The sequence below is a fragment of the Parasteatoda tepidariorum genome, chromosome 7 (assembly GCF_043381705.1).
Source record: "Parasteatoda tepidariorum isolate YZ-2023 chromosome 7, CAS_Ptep_4.0, whole genome shotgun sequence".
Taxonomy (NCBI): domain Eukaryota; kingdom Metazoa; phylum Arthropoda; class Arachnida; order Araneae; family Theridiidae; genus Parasteatoda; species Parasteatoda tepidariorum.
The window spans coordinates 3,660,881-3,683,500 of NC_092210.1; the positions used below are offsets into that span (position 1 = coordinate 3,660,881).

Consider the following 22,620-nt stretch of genomic DNA (forward strand, 5'->3'; position numbering starts at 1 on the left):
TTTTCTTTAATAATCGAATCTTTTATCTGAATCTAAATCGAAGGCTTATTTGGTCACGTGACTTTTGAATAGCTGATAGCGGTTGCGATCTTCTAGCGTCTGATTTCGGTTGGCATTTAAAACAACAAAAACATGAATTTTGATAATATTGACAAAACTTTACTTTTTGTTTGATATGAAAGCATTTACATTTTTTTACGAATTATCAAACAAACAGAATTTCTCTACTTATTAACAAATTTATCTAATATTAAATGAGAAAATATGTGATAAAATTTAAAATAGCGGTTAGCATTTTCAAAACAAACTGATCTGCATTGAAACACATATAGATATATGTGTTATCTAGAAGGTTTGTAAATTAGTGTTTTAACTGTTCTCAAAAGCTTGCTTTTTTTTGCATTGAATGATTGCTGATTAAATGTGAAAATAGATTAGCTTATTGCTTCAGTTTAGTTTGGTTTAAAACTCGACTTACCTAATATTTTCTTTTAACTTTCTAGACTTTTGAATCGGCTTTTTCAATTATATGCATGTCTTTTCCCTTCTCATACATTATATTTACAAGACAAGCGCGTAGGTATATCATTTCCATGGGTGGTGTTCAGGAATTCAAAATTGAACTGTTGTTAAATGAATTGTTGTCTAATACTTATGTCTTATAGATTTTTAAATGGAAATTGGTAATGTTTTAAAAATCAAAACTAAGTACTGAATTAATAAATTTAAAACTAAAGCAATAACAAAAGGGATCAAAGAATACAAACTGGAGTGAATAGAACAAAAAGTTAAAAGAATTTTTATGCATAAATAATACTTCTTTTAGCACATTCTGATGTATATACTTTATATTGCTATCCAGAAACTATCTGAACACGTAATATAAATTTTCCCATGCAATTTTTCGCGCAAGTTAGCAGTTTATATGTTATTTACACATTGCTATACAGACAAGTGAGATACTGTTTCGTGTGCATTTTTCTCGCGTAATTGAGTGAGACAGTACGCGAATCATATTTCGAACATTAAAATTATTTTTTTATAAGTAAAATCTAGTTTTAATTAACATTTATTATAAAGAAAACCTTTGTAACTTTTATTCTATCAGCTCAAGGATCTTGTTAAATTCTGTATAATAATTTAATCGAAAAATGTGCCTCACATGTTCAAATAGCTCCTAGATAGCAAAGTAAAAAATGGACTAAATCATGTAAAAAATAGTACTTTTTTAAGCATGAAATTGCTTGAAACTTTTAAACTGTTCATTCTATTGGTTTGTGTATAGTCTCATTCAATTCTTAGAATTTTAAACATGAATAGAATTTTAAATATAGATATGAAATCTTAGAATTTTAAAAACTATTAGTCCGATTGTTTCAGGATGGATATCATTCAATTTAGCGGGGGGAAATATATTGTAATAGATGCCTCACTTGCCACTTTAAAAAAAATTCAATTCTTCTAAAATCACTCACATTTTCCTCAAAAAGATGGAAAACATTCTGTTTTTTTTTTTTTTGTACGAATTTTTTTTAGGAAATTATTAGCTTATTGTTTTATTAAATTAACTTTTTATATAAAATCACATGAAGTAAAACATTTCAGTTATCTGATTTTTACAAGAAAAATTTGAATTTAAACCAGTTGAATACATAAAAAAAATAAGTACATGATTGAAAAAAAAACTTTGTTAAATTGTAATACATTACACTTACTGCATAACTTACTAGGTTTTTAAACTTTTCAGCATTTGCTAAGATGATTTACTACTACTTTTACTACAGAGACAAATACAATGCAAAAACAAAATTTGAAAAATCCCCACATTTACTGTCAACTGTTAAAAATTCAAGAAATTAGTGATTTTGTTGTGAAGAAAAGCAATAGTATTTAAATAATAATATTTCTACAGTACCACCAATGTCGTAGACATTGCCTGAAATTCAATGTTGAACGATGAAATCAATTTAAATATTTGTAAAAGGATCAAAATTTATTAGAATCTTCACAGACTTATTGAGTGTTTATTATATTGCAGTCATGAACATCAATGTTAAATGATATACCGCTATGCAAAGTTCTGGAAAAATAAAAGTAGCAGATCTCAATAATCTTCTCACATGTGTCATCTGCAAAGGCTACTACATTGATGCAACTACCATTGTTGAATGTCTTCATTCATGTAAGATTCTTTGTTTTACTAATCTTTTTTTTTTTTTTTTTAAATAATGAATTAACAGTTAGAAATTATGTTAAATTTGTTTCAAGACAGGGTTCATAGTTGTCCTGATTTTCCTAGTGTTTAATATTTCGTCCATAATGGTCTTGATAATCCTCATTTATGTTAGCATCCCCCTCTTTTTTTCTGAATACAATAGCAGCTTTTAATCCCTTAACGATTCGTTAATTTCCGAGAAAACAATCATAAAAGTGCCTTTTTTTTTATCCAATCACAAATACATGTATTTGATTAGTGCTGACATCTAGTTTAAAATAAACTATTACCTTAAAAATATTCTGGTACTGCCATCTGGTGTGTAAATGAAATATTTTCTGGGCAAAAGAAATGAATTCGTTTTATTCTTATTGGTGCATTACTACTGAACACTCCAGCCTGGAAATATCACGAGAAAAAGAAATAGAGGGTGAAACGTCATTTTCGCGGGAGCTAGAAGGAAGGGGTTAAAATAATCAATTTGGATTTTCAGTCTTCAATTTTTTTTTTATAGCAATTATGCTTATAAAAATCTCTAAATTTGACAGTTTTAACTTGGGGGCTGAAGTCTTTTAGTATGCCTATAATTATTTTTTATGAATTAAAATTTTTTCTCTTGTTTTGATGAAATATGTATATTTAGCATAAAAGGGATACTAAGATATTGTTGAGGGAAAAATTCAGTTATTACATATTATTACGCATTTTAACAAATTCTTACGGTGTTAAATGATTGTCCTTTTCTGTGAGGAAGAGCCATCCCCTCTTCAGAGGATCAAAATTGGGATGTCTTATGATTATCCTCAGGGTTGTTTCCTAAACCGTCACCAATAACCCATTGTACAGCTCCAGTGCGGCGTAAATGAAGTACCTACCTATAATGATAAATCGGTCGTGTTTTTTGTTTTTTTTTGTACTATGTTTAAATTGTTGATCTTATTTGTTGCATTACAGTAAAATATATTTCCTCTTGAATTTTAAATCTAAACATTTGGGTAATCACTTTTTTGTTATTTTGCTATGTTTATCTCTAACAACTAATCATGCCTGCCGAATCTCCTGTTTTTTAATGAAGAGTCTTGTATTTTGTGACCATCTCCTGTTTACCTGCATATTCTCAAATTTCTCTGTATTTGTTATAAAATATTTTTTTTTTTTTAAAAAAAAACCTGTTTTAAAATATCCACTGATAGCAAAAGTATTTATCTTATTCCTTAACTGCACTGCAATATGTTGAGTGTTAATAGTTTAAGTTGAGCCGTGATTGCTCAGGGGGTAGAGTGTTTGCCTTCACAATGAGGTGACCCAGGTTCGTATCCCACAGATAGCTAGTTGATTCAAATTCTGCTCTGACCACAGTGCTGACGCAAAATATCCTCAGTGGTAGACGGATCGTGGGTTAAAATAGCCCATTACCGCCAGGCTAACTGTGGGACGTTTTCGTGGTAGCACAAATACGGGTTAGTTTCATCAAAAAGTCCTCCACAAAAGCAAATTTCTCACAATACTTGATCTAGGCAGGGTATCTGCGCACCTGGAAAGTCATGAATTTCGGTATTGAACAAAATTTGTCATGATTTTAACTATTTTTCTTTTTAAATCATGAAAAGTCATGGATATCATGACGAATATCTGAATTTGTAATAAAATCCTCACTAAGTCATATTTTATTAAAATATAAAATGTTTTATCATGTTCTTTAAAAATTATGGTGTTCTTTCAAAAAATGAGAGAAAAAACGTCATTTCTAGAGTGAATTATCTTTTAAACTTCTGTGTTATTAGAATTTTTGTTTTTACTTTTTTTTTATCAATTTAAAATTCTAGTTGAAGCAAGTAGTCTTTGGCGAATTTTTTTTATTTCGAAATGAGAACAGAAAAATCAGGAGTATTTCTTTTCTTCCGATGAACAAGAAAAGTATCTTAGAAGAATATAATTCCGCAGAAGAAGAAAAACTTTTTGCTTTTGTATTTTTTTCAGCTATTTGATTGCTTTACTCTGTTTTTTAAATTTAAAATCTATAAATATGAAATGCAGAGTATAACAGTTTTGGTTATATATTTCAATTAAATTTACTATTGAGTTTTTGTCGGGAGAAAGTAATAACTTCGTTAAGTCATGGAAAGATATGAAAAGTCATGAATTTGAAAATCTAAAATGTAGCAGACACCCTGCCCAGGAGTTCCCTTGTCTTCTGGATTGGGTTCAAAATTACAAGACTACGGAGTTGAACATCAGTAGTCGTAAACCCAAAATTGGGTCTGTTAGTAAAATCTCCGTTATGTTGGCAGGCATGACTAGTGTTCAATTTGTAAACATTCAACTGTGCCACAAAGCATTGCCTTATTAGTAAGTGAATTGTTTTTATTTTGCTTGATTAATTAATTGATTTTCAGTGAATAACTCAAAAAATTTGATTTTTTTTTTTTTTTTTTAATTTTATATATATATATATATATATATATATGTTACTAACATCTTTAACTTCTTTTTTTTTTTACTTGTATACAATTTGAAAACTATATTAGGCATTAATCTTAAAAATTTGATTAATTTTCATTGGTTGTACAAATTTTAGTGAATATATTTATTTTAGTTTCCTTAAACATTTTTTACAATGGTATTTCTTCTACTTGATGATTTAATGAATTAATTTTTTTAGTTTGTCGAACTTGCATTGTACGATACTTACAAACTGAAAAATATTGTCCCAAATGTGAAGTTCAAGTTCATAAAACTAGACCATTGGTTAATATAAGGTAATTATGATTTATTTCTTTTAAATTTTTTTATGTAAAAATACTATACCTAAAATGAAACGAAATTACCTTTTTTTTTTACAGATCAGACCAGACACTCCAAGATATCGTTTATAAACTAGTTCCAAATTTGTTCAAAAGTAAGTTAAATTTATTTTCAATTTTGAATTGTATATATCAATCAGTTATAATTTTTATTATTTTAAACATCTGCACGATATTTGGACACCTGGAAAGTCACGAACAATCATAGAAAGTCATAGATTTTGATATTGAACAAAATTTTTCATGATTTTAACTCTTTTTTTTTTAAAAAAATCTGATTCTTAAAATGGAATTAACTCCCCCTTCCCAATTTCACAGTGTTCTGATGTTCCAAATATCTAAATTTGTAGCAAAATCCCCACTCATATTCTATTAATTTATATAAAATGTTTTCATGCTGTTCTTTAAAAATTAGAAGAAAAAAAACGAAAGAAAAAACATAATTTCTAGAGGGAATTATCTCTTCACCTTCTGTGATTTCAAAATTTATTTATTTTTTTATTTTATCAATTTAAAATTCTAGTTGAGGCTTTTTATATTACACATACTTTAAAGAAGAAATAAAACAACTTTAAATAACTACATATATCTGACAGTATTTAGCTATTTGCTTTCGTATTTTTTTTTTCAGCTCTTTTATTGCTTTAACTATTTCTTTACTCTGTTTTTTAAGTTTAAAATCAATAAATAAGAAGATGCAGAGTATAACAGTTTTGGTTATAACTATCATTTCCATTAATGTTATTATGATGCTTTTTTAAATTTCTTGTTATGTTTTTGTGGAGAAAATAGTAACATCTGTAATTCATGCAAAATTCTTTGGAATTATTCATGAAAATTCATGGATTTGAAAATCTGAAATGTAGTAGATACCCTGCATCTAAGATTTTTAAAAAAATTGAAAGGAAGCCTAATATGATGAGTAAAAGGTTTTATTAAATCTGTTTCTTTTTCTTGTGATACTTTTGTTTTTTTATAAGTGTAATTAAATAATTTTTCTTTTTTTGTTGTCACATATTTTCTTTCAATAGATTAATTAAATTATTTTATTTTGAAAGCACTGATAATGTTAAATATCCCTCATAGTCCTATGAGATATCTTACATTCACCAGTTCGCTTAACTCTCTATTCAATAGTTCAATTACCTATTAATTTTGTGTCATTTTATATAATCACTGAATTATTTTGATTATCTTTTGTTTAGTAAGTTAGTGTTGCTTTTAAATGTCCCTTCATTAATTTTCTTAATTTTTTTTTCAGATGAGATGAAAAGAAGAAGAGATTTTTATTCCCAATCAAATATTGGTAAATATTTTACAAAAAAATAGGAATTAATTGTTAAAATGCATTGTTAAGGAATTTTAAATTGTTTTAAAACTTTTCCAAATGATAAAACCTTTTGTTATAACTTTTTATAATAATTTTGTCTTTTTTAAGTTATTATTATCAGGGATGCAGAAATTCTCAGAATCTAATATTTTCCCAGAACCCTACTTTTTGATTTGAAAATTTTCTCAAAATTATGGCGTTTTTTTATTGTTATTGTTGTTTTTCAAAATATTATTAGAAAGTAAATTTTGAAAAAATTCATTTGATTTTACACAATTTGTGAATAATCTATGTGTATAGAAATCAAAATATATTGAAATAGTAATGATTCATAAAACTAAGTTAGAGATCCCACTCCTAAATTTAACATAACATGAATTTTGTTGCAATTTTCTTTCTTTAATTTAATCTAAAATTTCTCCAGAACCTTGTTCACGTAATTGGACATATTCTGCACTCGGTGGCCTAATTTTTCCGGGCTTTATGCGCGATACTTTCAATAATAACCAGGATGTATGTTACTAATTTAATAAGATTGCTGTGTTTTAAAAAAAAGTATTTTTTTTTTTTTTTGTATATGTAATATTTTTTATTTTAATATTATGCGTGATTTTCTCTTATTTTGAAAACTATCATCACATTAAAAAAATAATTAAATATCATGAAATCTATAGCAGTAATGAACAAAAAACAGATCGACAACGAATTCACCCGAATCGGACTCTTCAGAAAGGGGTTACTCAAATACATGTTTCGTTTCAAGATTCGATTGTTGTAATAAATAATATCATATAATAAATATTGGGTTTTAAAAACTATGTGGAAATCAAAAGCAATAACTGCTAAAATTATCGATAGAATCATTGCCTTATGAAGTAAATGATCAAATGCACAATTCGAATATCCCATATCGCTTGAAATATATCGGGATATAAAAGAATGACACTGTAATGAAAGTATGGGATTGATTGAACTTCAGTATCTGCTTGCCTAAACAAAATATGTACTATTGTTGTATCTAAATTTGTTTGAATTTTCATTTTCTCTTAACATTTGGTATGCTGAACAAAGTTAGGATTATTTTTTTTAAAAATATATATTATAAGAGAAAGAATAAATAATGATGAAGCAAATAAAAAGTGGACATATAAATAGCTTTAGGAAAAAATGTGTGGTTTATTATCAGGTGATTGATACAAAGAGGTCTACAAGGTTAACTAGTATTTTTATCTTGTTTGCTGCAGAGATGATTGTGCTCCGGAAAAAATCTGTACGTCCAGATTTTTCGCTAACCACAATCCGGAAATCGAAGTTCCAGAAATTTCAAGAAATTATTGATCACAATTATGTATAAAAGTTCTTGTATATTTTATTTAAAAATATTAGAGCTAGAATTTTTACTTGGCATCTTATTCATTTCTAAATAATTATAATAAATGTGATTAGAGATAAAAGTAAACTTATACATAATTATTCTCTTGTTAATAAATTATGCTGCCTATAATTTATTTAGAATTTCATGTTTTGAAAATCTTGATGATTTAAATTTATAAAAACATAAATTTTTTGAAATGTGTCATTAATGATTTTACTAAAGAAATTTTCAGGATTTTTGAGGTGGGCTCACAATCACCCCTGTTGCTGTGAAAGAAGAAATTAACAAAATTATTATGGAAAGATACATTTTGGATACAGTTAGCTATAAGTTTCTGAAAATTCTGGTAAATGACGGTAGATAGTGTTAATTGTCAAAAATTAAGTTCAGTCTTGAAATTTTTTTAGAGTGGCACCTAGTGGTTTTGTCAATCCTATAATGCTCCATCAGAAACGATGCAGACCAATTAAAGTTTTATTTTTTAACTGAGACTTAAATTTCTGTGAAAGTATCAATTTAATCATTTATTTTATACAGTTCTTAAAATTACAAAAACAAATTCTCTTTTTCTCATTATAGTTGATGAAAAATATTGTCCATGTTTTAAAGTTTCTTTTCTTTCTTAATGACTTATTTCTTTTTTCAAAAAAAGAAGGGGGGAGTTCTGTACCTTCGGAAATAATCTCAAATATCCAATTATAAGAAATAATTTAACAAAATATAATGATAAATTTTAATATAGAACTCTGAAGGGGGAAAAAATTTTCGGACAGCTTTATCTCGCTTTGATCTCTAAGGCCAAGAGAAGGAGAGCTTACATTAAATGTTTTTTATAAGAAAAACTATAATTTTTATTATTAATAACATTTTATACTTAAAAGATAAGCTTGTGCGTTTGAACTGTATAAAGTGAAAACGTTTATATAATTTTTTTTCATTGGAGAAATTCCTGCTTTTCTCAAGCTTAACTAAATAGTAAATTAGAAAATAAGCATTTTTACAAGAAGAAATTTGCAGTTTTGTAAATTTTTAAAAGCCTTATTTATCTGTAATGCATATGCATTCATCTCTTGTTTTAAGTTCTTATGTCCATTTCTTAGAAAAAAATTTCTTTTTTATATAGGAAAAAAAATAAATTATAAAACAGTGTCCGATGAGAAGTAATTAGTAATTGAGAATTTCCAATAATATTACTCTACATCAGAATTAATAATTCATTTTTCAAAAATTTGTACCATTTAATGAGCATAGAGGATTTTTTTAAATTTACTGAAAATATGTTTAATTTCTGTAATATTCATATATAAATTCAGTATCAACTAATAAAACTTTGTTCTTCGTATATATTTTAATGTATATTAAAAAAATAAGTTGTGTGTGGCATTCTAGATTATGTACTTTTATTTATTTTATTTTTTATTTTATTTTTTACTAGATATCAGAAACATTCCATCCTCTAGCGAAAAACGTGGAGATTTATGGGGTTGTGATAGGCTTATTTTTACTGCAGATGACATCATTAGCGTCTCTTTGGAATATTATCCTCTGTAAGTTATGTACATCTATTTTCTTACCATATTTGAATTTCGATTTTACTTTGCTCTTTTTATGTATTAAGGGTCAAGTTTTTGTTACTTTTTATATCTCTTTTAGATTGTAAGATTAGTTTTATAAAAAAAAAAATTTGTGTAAAATTCATTAAAATAACAACTAGCTTTTACAAAATTAAATGAGCCTGCAATTTTTCTTCCTGTTTATGCTGGAAACTTATAGACTATTTTAACTATATGTGTTACACTAATTTCAAATATACAAGGAGTATTCTTCTATCAAATATACATTTGAAAATTCAAAGTAAAATTCTTAGTTCTACAAAGGAGAATTTAGAGAGTTTTATCATAGTTAAAATGAATCTATTAAATCAGTACATGGATTTAATTGAACTACAACAAGTCTTTGAAAATAAAGCTTTTAAGGAATAAAAATTTTCATATTTCATATAAAAAATTTCATTTCATCAGCATATCAGTTTGAGAATTCTAAGATCTAAACAATTCATTTTAGCATAAAAAAGTTGCATATATATTAATTTACATTTGTTTAAGAATTAAGGCTCTTCTTTTCAAAACATTTTATTAGTTTTCAGTTAATAATTTTGTTTTAAAAGCTATTATTTTTTGCAGTTTAGGTGTTGTTTTTTTCATTGATTAATCTTAAAAATATATTTATTATTAATAAAGTTTTTTATATATCAAAACGTTTTAAAAATAATTTTTTTCTTTTTAAAAAATTTTATTTCAATTGTCTTATGTGCTCTTTTCCATAGAATGCACTAAGTCAATTCTTCAAAATTCTTTTAGGTTCCATAAAAAATGCACTTAAAAAATATGTGAGTAATTTATATGTAATTAGAGTGTTGTAGGAAAAATCAGATCATATGGTGTTTTTTTTTTTTTTTTTTTTTTTTTTTTTTTTTTTTTNTTTTTTTTTTTTTCAAAAGAAATATAAAATAGGCCAATGTGTTCTAACTTCTCTATTCTTAAAATAAAAATAAATTTTTAAAAAAAACTTATCAAGTCTGTTTAAATTGCTTCCATATAACATAAAGTTATATTATTAAATGAGTTTTAACTTTAATGATACATTTGTGATAACTATACAAACACCGGGTTGATTTGTTTACTCATAAAAATATTCATTTTATTTTATTTTTTCTTTTGCAGATACGAGCAGCTGATGGCAAAATCTTTTTCTATTAAGGTGAGTTTTCCGAACTAATTATGAACATGCATGATGTAAAAACATTACTTGTTACCAAAACACTGTTCTCATAAGCAATTTATAAACATAACACCTTTCCTCTTTAAACAATCTGTAGGCAAGACTAATAGAATTTAAGTAACGTATCTAGTATTTTTTAGGAGTTTTTTTTGTAACCCTCCAAGCTCTGAAAATTGTTTGGAAATTTGTAACGAAATATTCATCCTTTGAATAAAATGGAGGGAAACAAGTTTTTTGAAGCAGGAAAGTTAGCAGCTAAAATTTCAGGAAAGTCGGGACTAACTCTCAGAGGATTAAATAATCCTTGTAAGGATTTAAGAGATAACAACGTTGCAGCAAATTTTCAACTGTGCATTTTTTAAATTTTATAAAAATTATCCAAAATCAACTTCAAACTGTATATTGATTAAGATTAAAGTCAGGTGCTCTTGATTTCGATTTTTTAATGTGGTTTATTAGAAGACATTTACTAATTAATTTTTGAAAAATTATTTGTGTCAATTGAAAGAAGAGTTCTGAAATGTTAACAAAACTTGCTGTAAATTATTATTGTATAATTTTGATAATTTTTACCTTTAATACAAGCAGCATTAATACAAAAATGCCAACAACTAATAAAATTCGGTGTTCCCGGATTATAATTTTCGAGATTTTTCTATTTTTACTATTTGTTTTATTTCTCGACCTTTCTCTTATTATAATTTTTAGTCCAAAATCTGTCAATGTATAACTTTTTTGTCAAGATTCTCAAATCCATTGTGCTAAAATGCTTCAGCATCCATATGTTTGACAATTTTGATGAATTTATGCTTCCCTGTTTCTAATGACTTTTTAATGAATGATTTTTAAATAAGCAAAATATATTTTCAGTCTCACAAGCGCTACTTTAGATGCCCTGGTGCTTTGAAAGTTTACCACTTGAAAAAACTGCTTTGTGCTAAATATAATCTTGAATCAAATATGGTATGTTTCTTCTTATTATTATTGTGTACCTGCTTGTTATAAATTTGTTGCATACTGAAAATCTCACAATTTGGAAACTTTTACAAAACAGCTCTCATTACTGAAATATTTTTAATTGGTCGTGAATCTTTTATAAATAAATCATTATGAACCCTCCCTGCAAAGCAGAAACTCCTCTAACCAGGCATGAACCGTCATTTATGTCCTGAGATATTTTTATTGATCTTTTTAAACTAGGAGTGCACAACCTTTTTGAGTGAAGAGCCACATGCACAGTAGATTGACCGATGTAGGGCCGCATGCCAAAGTATTTAGACAGTCATATTGACAGCAATTGTAGGTAGTAATTGTTATGTAAACATCATTGTTCTAGGCACTAAATTATTTTTCTCAGTTAACCTCGTAATATCTTTGCATAAAATTAAATACTTTTAAATGTTTAAAATTTGAAACTGCAAAACTGATTACTTAAAAAAAAAAATTCCGAAAATCAGAATCAATTTATCTGAAAAAAATTTAGATCAATTGAATTAATTAAGAACTATGAGAAAATTCATGTTTATTTTTATCATATTACATTATACAAAAGTCCATTTAAACATAAATTTTAAAAAATAAATATTCTAGTTATTAAACTAAATGCAAATTAAATACTTGGATGTAAAGAAAGTTTATAGGGTTAAAAATTATTAAAATTAAAGCATAACCCCTTCACCAGAAAATAAGACTTAGTAGGGAATATTCTTTAACTTTAAAACATTTATTTTAAATAAATTATAAGAGATAGGGGCTAAGAGAGGGAAGAAAAAGAAAGAAAACATGATTTTGAAGAAACCATTTTCCTTAATAATTAAAAACTATTAACTTGTTTACAAACTGTTATGATGAATATTTTTTTTAACATGACACTTACTATTTACAGTTAATACACATATATACTAGCAATTAATAAAATTTACATTACTTTACTGAACTTATCTTGATTAAATTTTTTTACAGTTAAAATTTAATGCTATACAAATCATTTCCCAGCATATGATCATAAATGGTCTTAAGTAGGTGTAAAATGGTTTAAAAAGTTTCTAATTGGTTATCGTGTAATTAGCAAAATTTTTTATTGTTGTGATAATTTTATTTACTTAATCATGTGATAGCTTTTTCGAGGCATTAAATAAAAATTTAATGATTTTGTTTAAAGACTGCTCTGTAATAACAGGCCAAATTCATTCTAGAAAACAGTCTTTCAGCAGAAGCTCTTGTAGTGGGCAGTATTAAACTTCAGGCAAATAACTTAATCAGTTTTGGAACCTGTCCTAATTAGTATTCTTCCTTTCCTGATTTTTAAATCGTGTGAATATAAATAGCAATGTGTTATTTTTAAATTGCTTGAGTACGAATCGAGATCTGTGATTTTAAACTGCAAATAGACGACTCAGAGCATACGATTTTTAAAATGTATGAATATGAATCGTGATTTGTGGTTTTTAAGTCACGTGAATATGAATCAAAGTGTATAATTTTTGAATTCCGAGAGAGTAACAACATATGATATTTTAAACATGAAGCGCGATATGTGATTTTAAATCTTGTGAATACAAAATGTGATGTGCAATTTTAAGATAGCATAAATACGATTTATAATGTGATTTTTAAATCATGTGACAACAAAAAGAATAGGTTGGGTATGTGTTAAGCTTGCACATGTTCATGGGACTAAGGAAATATGCACATGCTTTTAATTATTAATTTATTTATTTTTTGTAAAGGGGACCATGTTTAATATAAGTGTACACACCTCGTTTTTTGTATTATTATTCTCTTCATGAAGTTGTCGATTTTGCCAAGATATGTAATTACTTTTTGAACTTTAAGAAGTATATATATACGGAATCGAATTTCGCGATTTGTAATATTGTGATAAAATATCAGGATATTCTAAATCACAAGTAAAAATACTGCAATAACGAGAAAGAAAAAAGAAAACATGTTTGAAAAACCTCTTATATTTATGTTAAAATCGGCACAAAAAGATCATGTAAAAAGTAATTATTTTAATTTGCATTCAAAACTTGCATGCTATCAAATTATAATATTAAAAATACCAGAATTTTTTAAATCACGAGGAAAAGCGCAGTAATAATTATTAAAAAAAATTTCAAAAGCCCTTTATATTTATGATGAAATTGGTGCAAATAAAGTGCTTCCCAAATTTATGTTTTTAAAAACAGGATTTGAAATTAGAGTGTCGCAATAGTGTATAAAAAATATTGGTTTCATCACTTTCAGTGATGTGCCAAAATTGTTACACTGCGATATTTTAATGTATTGTTTATATCTTTTTTAGATTGATGTATTGTATAAAGATGACATTCTCAAAAATGAGTACACACTTGTTGATCTAGCATATATATATCCATGGAAAAGGGTATGTATATTTAATTTCATATTTATCAGGGGTCTGTTTAGAAGAAATTTGGGTCCGTTAACGGGCGCTTCACAAAATATCTTTTCATAAAAACGAACTCTTCACAAAATAATTTATCTTTTAATCGGACCCTTCACACATTTGTTTATCTTCATTGTTTTGTTAATCGAATAAACCCTTCCGGGGGGGGGGGACAGTTAGAGACAAACAAAGTTTTCCTAAGTTTAAGTTCTAAATGTAGTATTCTAAGGAAATGTTTCTACTTTTACAAACACCTTTTCTCCATTCTTATTAATATTAAATCATAATTTTTTTTTTTTTTTTTGTAAAAAAATAATTGATCAATTTATATTTATTCATGAAATTAATTAATAGAATATTATGTATTACAATTTTTTAAATAAAATATTATAAATTTAAGAATTGTTTAAGTTTACTTAATGCGTAACACATTAAAAGTGATACATAACTAAGTTGTGTTATTTAAAATATGTCAATTGAAATTATTAAAAATGTGAGTGATTTTGTTTCCATTATTCGTCCGAAATGAATATTCTGTGTTGAGCAGTATAGGCTAAATACCAAATATTCGTATGTTGCATCTCTAATTTAGTAGCAGCAATTGTTGAGCAGAATCTTGTATCTATTTACAATTTAAGAACTTCTTGAAAAGGTTTTTAGCAATTTTTGCAATAACAGGACCCTATTTGCACAAATTCACAAAAGCAGGGCCCTACTTAAAAGAATGTGACTTAACGTTTATTTTATATTCACAAATTATGAATAGTTTTTTCACAATTTTACAAAAGCAGGGCTGCACATTATTTGGCTGCACACCCTGTCTTTTCAAATCATGAATTGACAGGGAATATTTTAAAACTAAAATCGAACTATTTATACATACACATATGTATAATCAACTTCATTTCTCAATTGTTATGAAAATTAACGTTTGTCTTTTATATTTATCCTACGAGTTTTTTTTTTTTTTTTTTTAAATTTTTACCTAATGCTTATTCTTGATATTTTAGAGTGAACCAATGCGGTTATTTTTTAAAACTTCAAACGATTCCATCTGCAACTCAAAAACTTGGGAATTTCCATCACTAGAAAACGACAAGCAGATTTTCATACCTTCAGAGACCAATATTTCTCCTCCTTGCTCTGCCATTAAATTGGAATCCCCGACTCCCTCCATGGCAACTGCACCTTCGTCACGCCATCCCTCAGGTCCACCCTCTCCAAAAATGGCCGAAGAGCCCAAAGAAATCAGCTTAGAAAAACCAAATTGTGCTGCAATGCAAACTCCTAACAGTCCCCAATTCCAACCAAAAGTAGTCTTAGAGCATAAGTTAAAGAGTGCCCTTAAAAAACCTGTACATAATTCCAACTCTTCCGTTATTCCAGAACTTCCAGACGTTGATACCTTAAAAGAAAAATTTCTAAATAAAGTTAACTTACCATCTCATAGGACTTCCAGAGGTGATCTACTTTCTGTTAATGGTTTTCAGAAGAAAAAGAAAGTCACTTTCAGTCCAGATCTAGTTCAAGACTCTTATCGTAATATTCCATTTAGGCACAAGCTTCCAAAGTGCAAAGACAGAAATCTGATTAAACTCAAATCTCCCGATGGCACCACCCTACGCAGTGTTATTCAGATGAGGAATAAGGTGCTGTCTAACAAAAGTTCCTGACCTATTAAATGGTTTTTTTTTTCTATTGACCAAACATTCATGTACCAGAATTAATCGCCATATTTCTTGTCATAATTGTTCCTAAAATGTGTGTTCAATCACTTAAAAATTTTCATAACCATAAAGGTTTTAATGTAGTTAATTTAATGATGATTTTTAATTATTATTATTTAAATATTATCTATGTATCGCAAAAACAACTCTACAATTTTCTGGTTGACTACTCATTTGGTTTTCTAATTTAATTTATAAATATAGGTTTTGTACTTAAAAAATTCCCTATTTGTGGAATAGTCTGCATATGATTTTTTTTCTGTTAAAAATATACTCTTATTCTTAAAATCTATCATTTTTCCGCCTATATACCCATAGGGCTCATTATTATCAGACTCATAAGTTTTAAGAATGTATACAATACAATATATACAACTTATTAAATTTAATAGTTTTTTTATTAAATCATTTTATTTTATTAAGAGTACTTAATTTTATGCAGTAGAAAAATTTAAAGCCTTTGTTTCTTGCATGATATATCTCTTTAATTTTTATAACTTCTTTTTCTTTCAAATTAAAATAAAATTCTTAATGTAAATAAAAGTTAAGTAAGTTATGGCATCTAACCATTCACTATCTTCTATAAGTGAGAAAATGCTTGAAAAATTTATCAATATTCAAGCTTTTGTCCCTATGCATGCTTTTTGTTATTTCTGCAAGCTAAGTTAGAATAACAGAAAATTTCCAAAATATACTTTCTGATACTTTTTTATTTATTTTTTTCAGTTTTATATGACTAATTTTCATTTCCCTCAATTTAGATGAAAATTTTTACACATAAAGGTAAAATTATTTACGGTTCAATATATTTTTAGGACTTTTTGCAATTTAAATAACAATGAAATATAATGTTTATTATATAATTTTTTGTTTTAAAAAAATTAAACTCTTGGAATTATTGTTTCATTTTGTTTTTATCATTGAAAATAATATGCAGAATCGTCTCTATTTTCTCTTAATAAGCTATCATCGACTACAGAAGAGCATTGATATTTTTTTATACTGTAAAATATATACAGTAGGGAACCGATTATCCGGAACGGTCGGGACCATCGTTATTCCGGATAACTGATTTTTCCGGTTTTCTGAATGGCTACAAAAAGCCATTTTTTTTATTGTTAAATCCAACCAAAAAAAAAAAAATTGGAAATAATCTTAAAAATAAGAAAAAACGATGAAGTAATACACTAATGATTATTTCCAAAATGATGGTAAGGTAAACATCTTTAAAAAAAGAAAGAAAAATCGTAAAAACTTATGAGGAAAATAAAAAAAATTTTTTTAAATGGCGAAAAAATTTATCGAATTTCGTTCCGGTTTTCTGATTTCCGGATAACGGGTTCTGTACTGTATATATGTATAATTTTATTACTTATCGATATTTTAATGCGCTTAAAATAATTTTTTGAATCATCTCTACTATCTCTTCTAAAAAAGTTTATAATTTTATATTGAATCAATTCTTATTCATATTTTGATACACTTAAAATTATTACTCGAATCTCGTATATTGTATATTCCTATGGCATTAGTTTTTACCTTATTGTAAATTTCTATTGTCTCAGTGGTACATTTTTTACAATAAAATACTTGTATTAGATTTATATATTTGACTGTCACAAAATAGGATTGAAGTCTGATATCAAAAATATATTAGAATTTGGAAATTTTAAATACTACCTATTGTTAATCACATGAAATTTTATTCATATTAAATGCATGTAATTAAATATATTTATCTGTGTAAATGTCTGATACATATCAGGCTTCAAAATTTAAGTACAACACTAAAGGTATTAGTTTAAATGTATTTAAAGCATCGTAAATTCAAATCAGGGAATATGTGTGATACCTAATGTTCCAAACTCAATTTTTAAATGTCTTTCAGAAATCTGCTCAATTTTTCATTTTTTAATCAATTTTTAATAACTTCTATCAATTTATACCATATTTTTTGAACATTAAAGAACAATTTTCTACCAAAAATATTTAATAATTATTAATGCATCTTAAAAGAACTGAATTTTTAATATTGATACTAATGTTTTGTATTTTATAAGCTATTATACAAAGTATTTTATAATTGAGAATTTAATGTTTATGCAAGGTAACATTTCCTCACTAAACTCATAGAATTCATGCATTAGATGAAGTTTTATATTTTAAAACTTTGTTGCTAAAATTCTTTAGAACAGAAGCAGATAAATGGTTTAAACATAAGCCTTTATTAATTTAATGTTAACATTTATTGGGTTACTTAAATTACGTAAGTGGTATCTTAAACTTACCCGTCCCGCAGTGAACTGATCGTATCCCAGTAGAACGTCGAAGTCAAGCATCACTGGCTGCTGTCAGTAAGCAGATGGGTGACCACTTTGATCAGCCTGTGTAGGGCCTGCGCAGTATTGGTCCTCATTAAACTGTTCTACTGTAAAGTGCTCAGGCTGCCAAAGCAAGGGAGACATCCCCTCTGTAGAGAATCAAAATTGTGATGGCATGTTTTTGGATCATCTTCAGGGATTTTTCCCAGACCGTCACCAACAGCCCATTATGCAGCTCTAGTGCAACTTAAATAAAGTACCTACCTAGATTCAAAGGTCTCTGAGGCCGTAATTTAATGCTCTAACTACCCTGAAAAAAAATGTACACCCTTGTCCAGGGCGAGTTAGGGAACTTTATATTGTAATCTCCATATATATTTTTCATTTAAGTTCTATAAAATCTACTCTTGCTATTTATTTTTTGAGTTCTTATCAAAAATGAAGTAAATGGTGTTGTTTCTAATGTTCATCCCTTATCCTCCATGCCGATTTTGATTTTTAATATCTTGGTTGTAATATTGAGCATCGATTTTTACGTCATTTAAAAACTACACCCTGCGATTCGTATTTATGCGATTTAACAGTTCAATCTCTCGATTCATAATCGCATTACTTTAAAATCCGATATTCGGATTCTCGTAGGAAGTAAGTTTTTTATTAAATTTAAATAAGTTACTATAAAGGAGTGATATTCAGAAATTTGGGTCAAATATGAAACAGGCATAGTGTATAAATTGATATTGAATTTTTGGACGTAAAAGTTTCAGGGTTTTTCACTTTGTAGCACAATCACTCCCCTATGTCACAAATTGATTGTTTAGAGGCAGGGCTGATTGTGCTCCGGAAAAAATCCGGATTTTTCGCTAGCCGTGATCCGGAGATCGAAGGTTAAGACGATTAAAAAAATCATTGATCACAAAGGTTTTCGGAAATGAGTTTTTAAAGGTGGAACTTAAAAACTCAATTTATTTTATTTGTTTGTAAGGGAGAGCCAGATACTTTATAAGCTTATATTCAAGATTAATATTCATTTTTTTTTATCAGTAAATAGTTATTATAATCATAAACTTAACAAAGAAAGACATATTTGTAAATTTCTATTACTTCTCCAAATCATCATTGGTATGTGTAAATGGTATAGGTATGTGTAAAATTTTAAATATATTTTAAGTAAACTAAGAAGTATTGAGAAAAAGGAAAAACCCTCGATTTAAAGAAAAAATAATAATTCTTACTTCCGGAATTTTGACTTGGGCGCACAATCACTCCTGTTAGAGGTTAATTTTCCTTTCTTTTTTTTTATTTTGTATTCGACAAAATTGGTACATAGTTGTGCATGAAGTACATATATAAATTATTGGAACCAAACATATGACTTTATCATCACTCTTTTCTTTTCATGCTACTTTTTAAAAAACTCATGCAAGTTAACCCACTGGCGGGTAAGGAAATGGGCAAAATTGGGTGATTGTTTCTCCCCTACACACAGTTCCCCTATCTATTAATATGGGAAAACCGGTTTTGCTATGCAGGGAAGACTGCAGGTTAAAATGCGACTTTTTACGTGCATAACCGTCAGTGGGTTAAAGAAAAAAACAATATTTCCTAATATGCAATGCAGTTGGTGTATAAATATTATTTTCGAATGCTATGCTGTTCACATTTTTGATCTTTTAACTATCTTAACTTGTTATAACGACAGCCAGACTTTTGACCTTTTCCTGATATTTTTGGAAACAGTCCCTACACTTGGGGAACTTTTTTTTAAAAAATAGCGAATGTAATCTAGCTCATGCTTGATTGAAATTGGAAAAAACCTATTTCTCTACTAGAGAACTTAATTCCCTTTAACACTAAGACCTTGTTGAAATTGTGTAAAGCAAACATTAGCAAAAAGGGGTGACACTTGTTCTTAAGAAACAGTTTTCCAAAAAAAAAAAAAAATTTTTTTATTTATTACTTTTTCTTAAAGCGAAGGGGGGTTTTGATCGATTTAATTTATTGATGTACTGTATTTTGAACTATCTATTTAGGTTCTGTAAAAAAAAATTATTGCTTTCTATGAGTTTAGCTTGGAAAATTTTTTTATCAGTTCTTACCTTAATTTTTTTTTTTTTTTAATTCTGTTTTAACATTTGTAATGAAATGTATATAAAATATAAGGTGTTAGCTATGTTTAAAATATTGAATGAATGAATTTGTATTATTTTAATTCTTTTGTTGTTAAGTAGCAGCTATTTTATTTTACTTTTTTAGTAGTGCTGGAAAAAATATTGAGAGTAAGCCAAAAACATAAATGTTTTTAAATTGACTTGTTTGAATTGTGTACATTTAACAACGTGATAAGAATAATTTCAACTATATCCAAAAAACTATTTTGAAATTTAGGGGAGTTATTAATTAATGATAATGCTTAATAACTTATTATAAAAATAAGATTCAATAAATTGACATAAAAACAAGCCTACCATTACTCTACTTTTCCCCCTCCTCAAACAGGGTCTGTTAGCTATTTTTTAATTAAAAAAATTTTATACAGCCTTTCAAATTTTGACTCTCTACAGAAATAATTTGTAATAAAAATTTTTAAAAAAAGTAGTTTTGTAATTGTTAAAATATCGCATTTTCTAGCTTCATCTCATTATTCATTTTTTTTTCATCACTGTATAAAAAGTGAATTATATATTATTAGTTTGGATTTTTGTTTATTATTTTTTTTGTTTCAAATTTCTAAAACATATTTGTTTGTGCAACAATTAGTTTGCAGTGCTGTTTTATTTTTCAAATTTTATGTTTTTTTAGCCATCCTCTTATACAAATTTTTTGCTATAAATGAACTCGTGTACTTGTGCGAAATTATGCTTATTGAATTTCAGGAGAGCGCAAAAAATCCGATGGTATCTAATTTTTGTAATCAAAATTCTGTATTATCTGTACATTTATTTTTGTCTATACTTATATCAAAATAATTGTGTGTTTTACTGTGGTATGTATGTATAAGTTTTATTGCTATTGAATAACAGTTTAGATATACTTGCTTTTATATGTTAGATTTGTAATAATATTCTGCCTGTTTAAAAGTAGCCCTAATTAATGAACTTTTTACATTTTTGAGTAAACATTTTGAATATTAGTGTTTATTCCTTTATTTAATCCTTCAAATTAAGTCTGGTTTACACTTTCATTCCTTTTGAATGAAATTTTATTATATTGTACAAAACTTATTTTATTCTGCCATTACTGAATTGAATGTCGTGTATTTTATATTAGAATTGGGTAAACTATTTTTTATCACTAGTCTTTTTCACTTACAAGGAAAGTATCAGAATTGCCTTTTAATGAAGTTACAAGTGGTTTTAAAGTAGCATTAAGTTATACAGGGTGCATAGTGTTTTTAAAAAGTACTTAAAGGTGCTTATTTTCGTTTTTTAAAGGCTTTTCTATTCGCATTATTTTATTCAATGTTTTCACAATTTATTCAACTACAATAATAATATTAGGATGTGCGCACGAATAAAAAAAAATTTAAAAATTTCAAGATTATTTAGTACATTGGCGATTGTAATTGCTGCGACAGATCACAATAGGAAATATCCCCTTATATATTTTTTTTAAATAAAGAGTTGACAAATATTTTTGGGGTGCTTCAGAGGGGCTTATTTTTTGTTTAAATATTTGGTTACCTACCCAATTATAGTCTTTAAAAAACAATTACGCAGCCAATAAGTCTCCAATTCATGTTTGCTTTATTTAAGTATGTTTTTTATTAAAATGATTTCAATAAGTACTATATTAAAATTAGCTTTCTAATTTTGCGTAATTTTCACCTACTTTTATTAAAATACTTTTACAAAGAAAAAGATATTTGTGGGGTTTTATTTTAATTTATAGTAAGAAAAATGTTTTAATTTTTAACAAAAAAATTTCAGCGCATTTTTTTATAATTTTAACTTTCTTCTAAAAATCAACTTTTGATTTATGTATATAACGTCGTTGCCAAGTGAAAAGATTAAAACAGGTCTTAGGCAGGGAAGGAGGGTACAAAATTTATTTATTAATTGTTAGACAGAGAACGTTCTTCAAATTGGTCACGAGATGTTGTGCTCCTCAATATAAGTTAGGGAAAATCTTGCAAAGTAAATCAGTAAAATGTTTCATTTTAATTAATAAGGGAAATCTTATTACTTATTTTTGGTTTGTAAAATAGGTTGCGCGATTCCGACAAAGAGCAAAGGGGGAAATGCCTTACTTTTAATTAATGCATACTTGAGCCAAAAATAGATTAAAGGGCAGAATGTGAATTTAAAAGTGTGAGAAAGAGTTTCGTTTTCAATAATAAATTAAGAAAAGGATTTACAGAAAAGAATAACATATTGTAAAATTAAATGTAATTTTAATTGAAGCTTTTTATGTGACATGTATATTAATATCTGAAGCTCTTCCTTTGCAAAATGTTATTCGATATATTATTTGCTTTAACTCCTATTTCAACTCATAGATGATTGAGATCAGCAATTGTTCAATATGGAAACTCTTTCAGTTATTTGCTTGTTTTTAAAAAATTTTTGAAATGATCCTAACAATTGTATATTTGACGACAACTTAGTTGTAAATTTTTAACAATTTACCATAACCAAACCAAAATAGTCAAATTGTTT

General features: G+C 26.9%; 1 protein-coding gene across 1 annotated transcript; it reads left to right on the forward strand.

Annotated features, from left to right (window-relative positions):
- Positions 1 to 55: 55 nt before the first annotated feature.
- LOC107456349 (polycomb complex protein BMI-1) lies at positions 56 to 16,166 on the forward strand. The gene is made up of 10 exons (XM_016074207.3): positions 56 to 352; positions 2,039 to 2,182; positions 4,878 to 4,974; positions 5,059 to 5,114; positions 6,281 to 6,325; positions 9,160 to 9,271; positions 10,448 to 10,484; positions 11,376 to 11,468; positions 13,813 to 13,893; positions 14,925 to 16,166. Exons 2-10 carry the CDS (start codon positions 2,071 to 2,073, stop codon positions 15,585 to 15,587), a joined length of 1,296 nt encoding a protein of 431 aa, XP_015929693.1. The 5' UTR covers positions 56 to 352; positions 2,039 to 2,070; the 3' UTR covers positions 15,588 to 16,166.
- Positions 16,167 to 22,620: the final 6,454 nt, after the last annotated feature.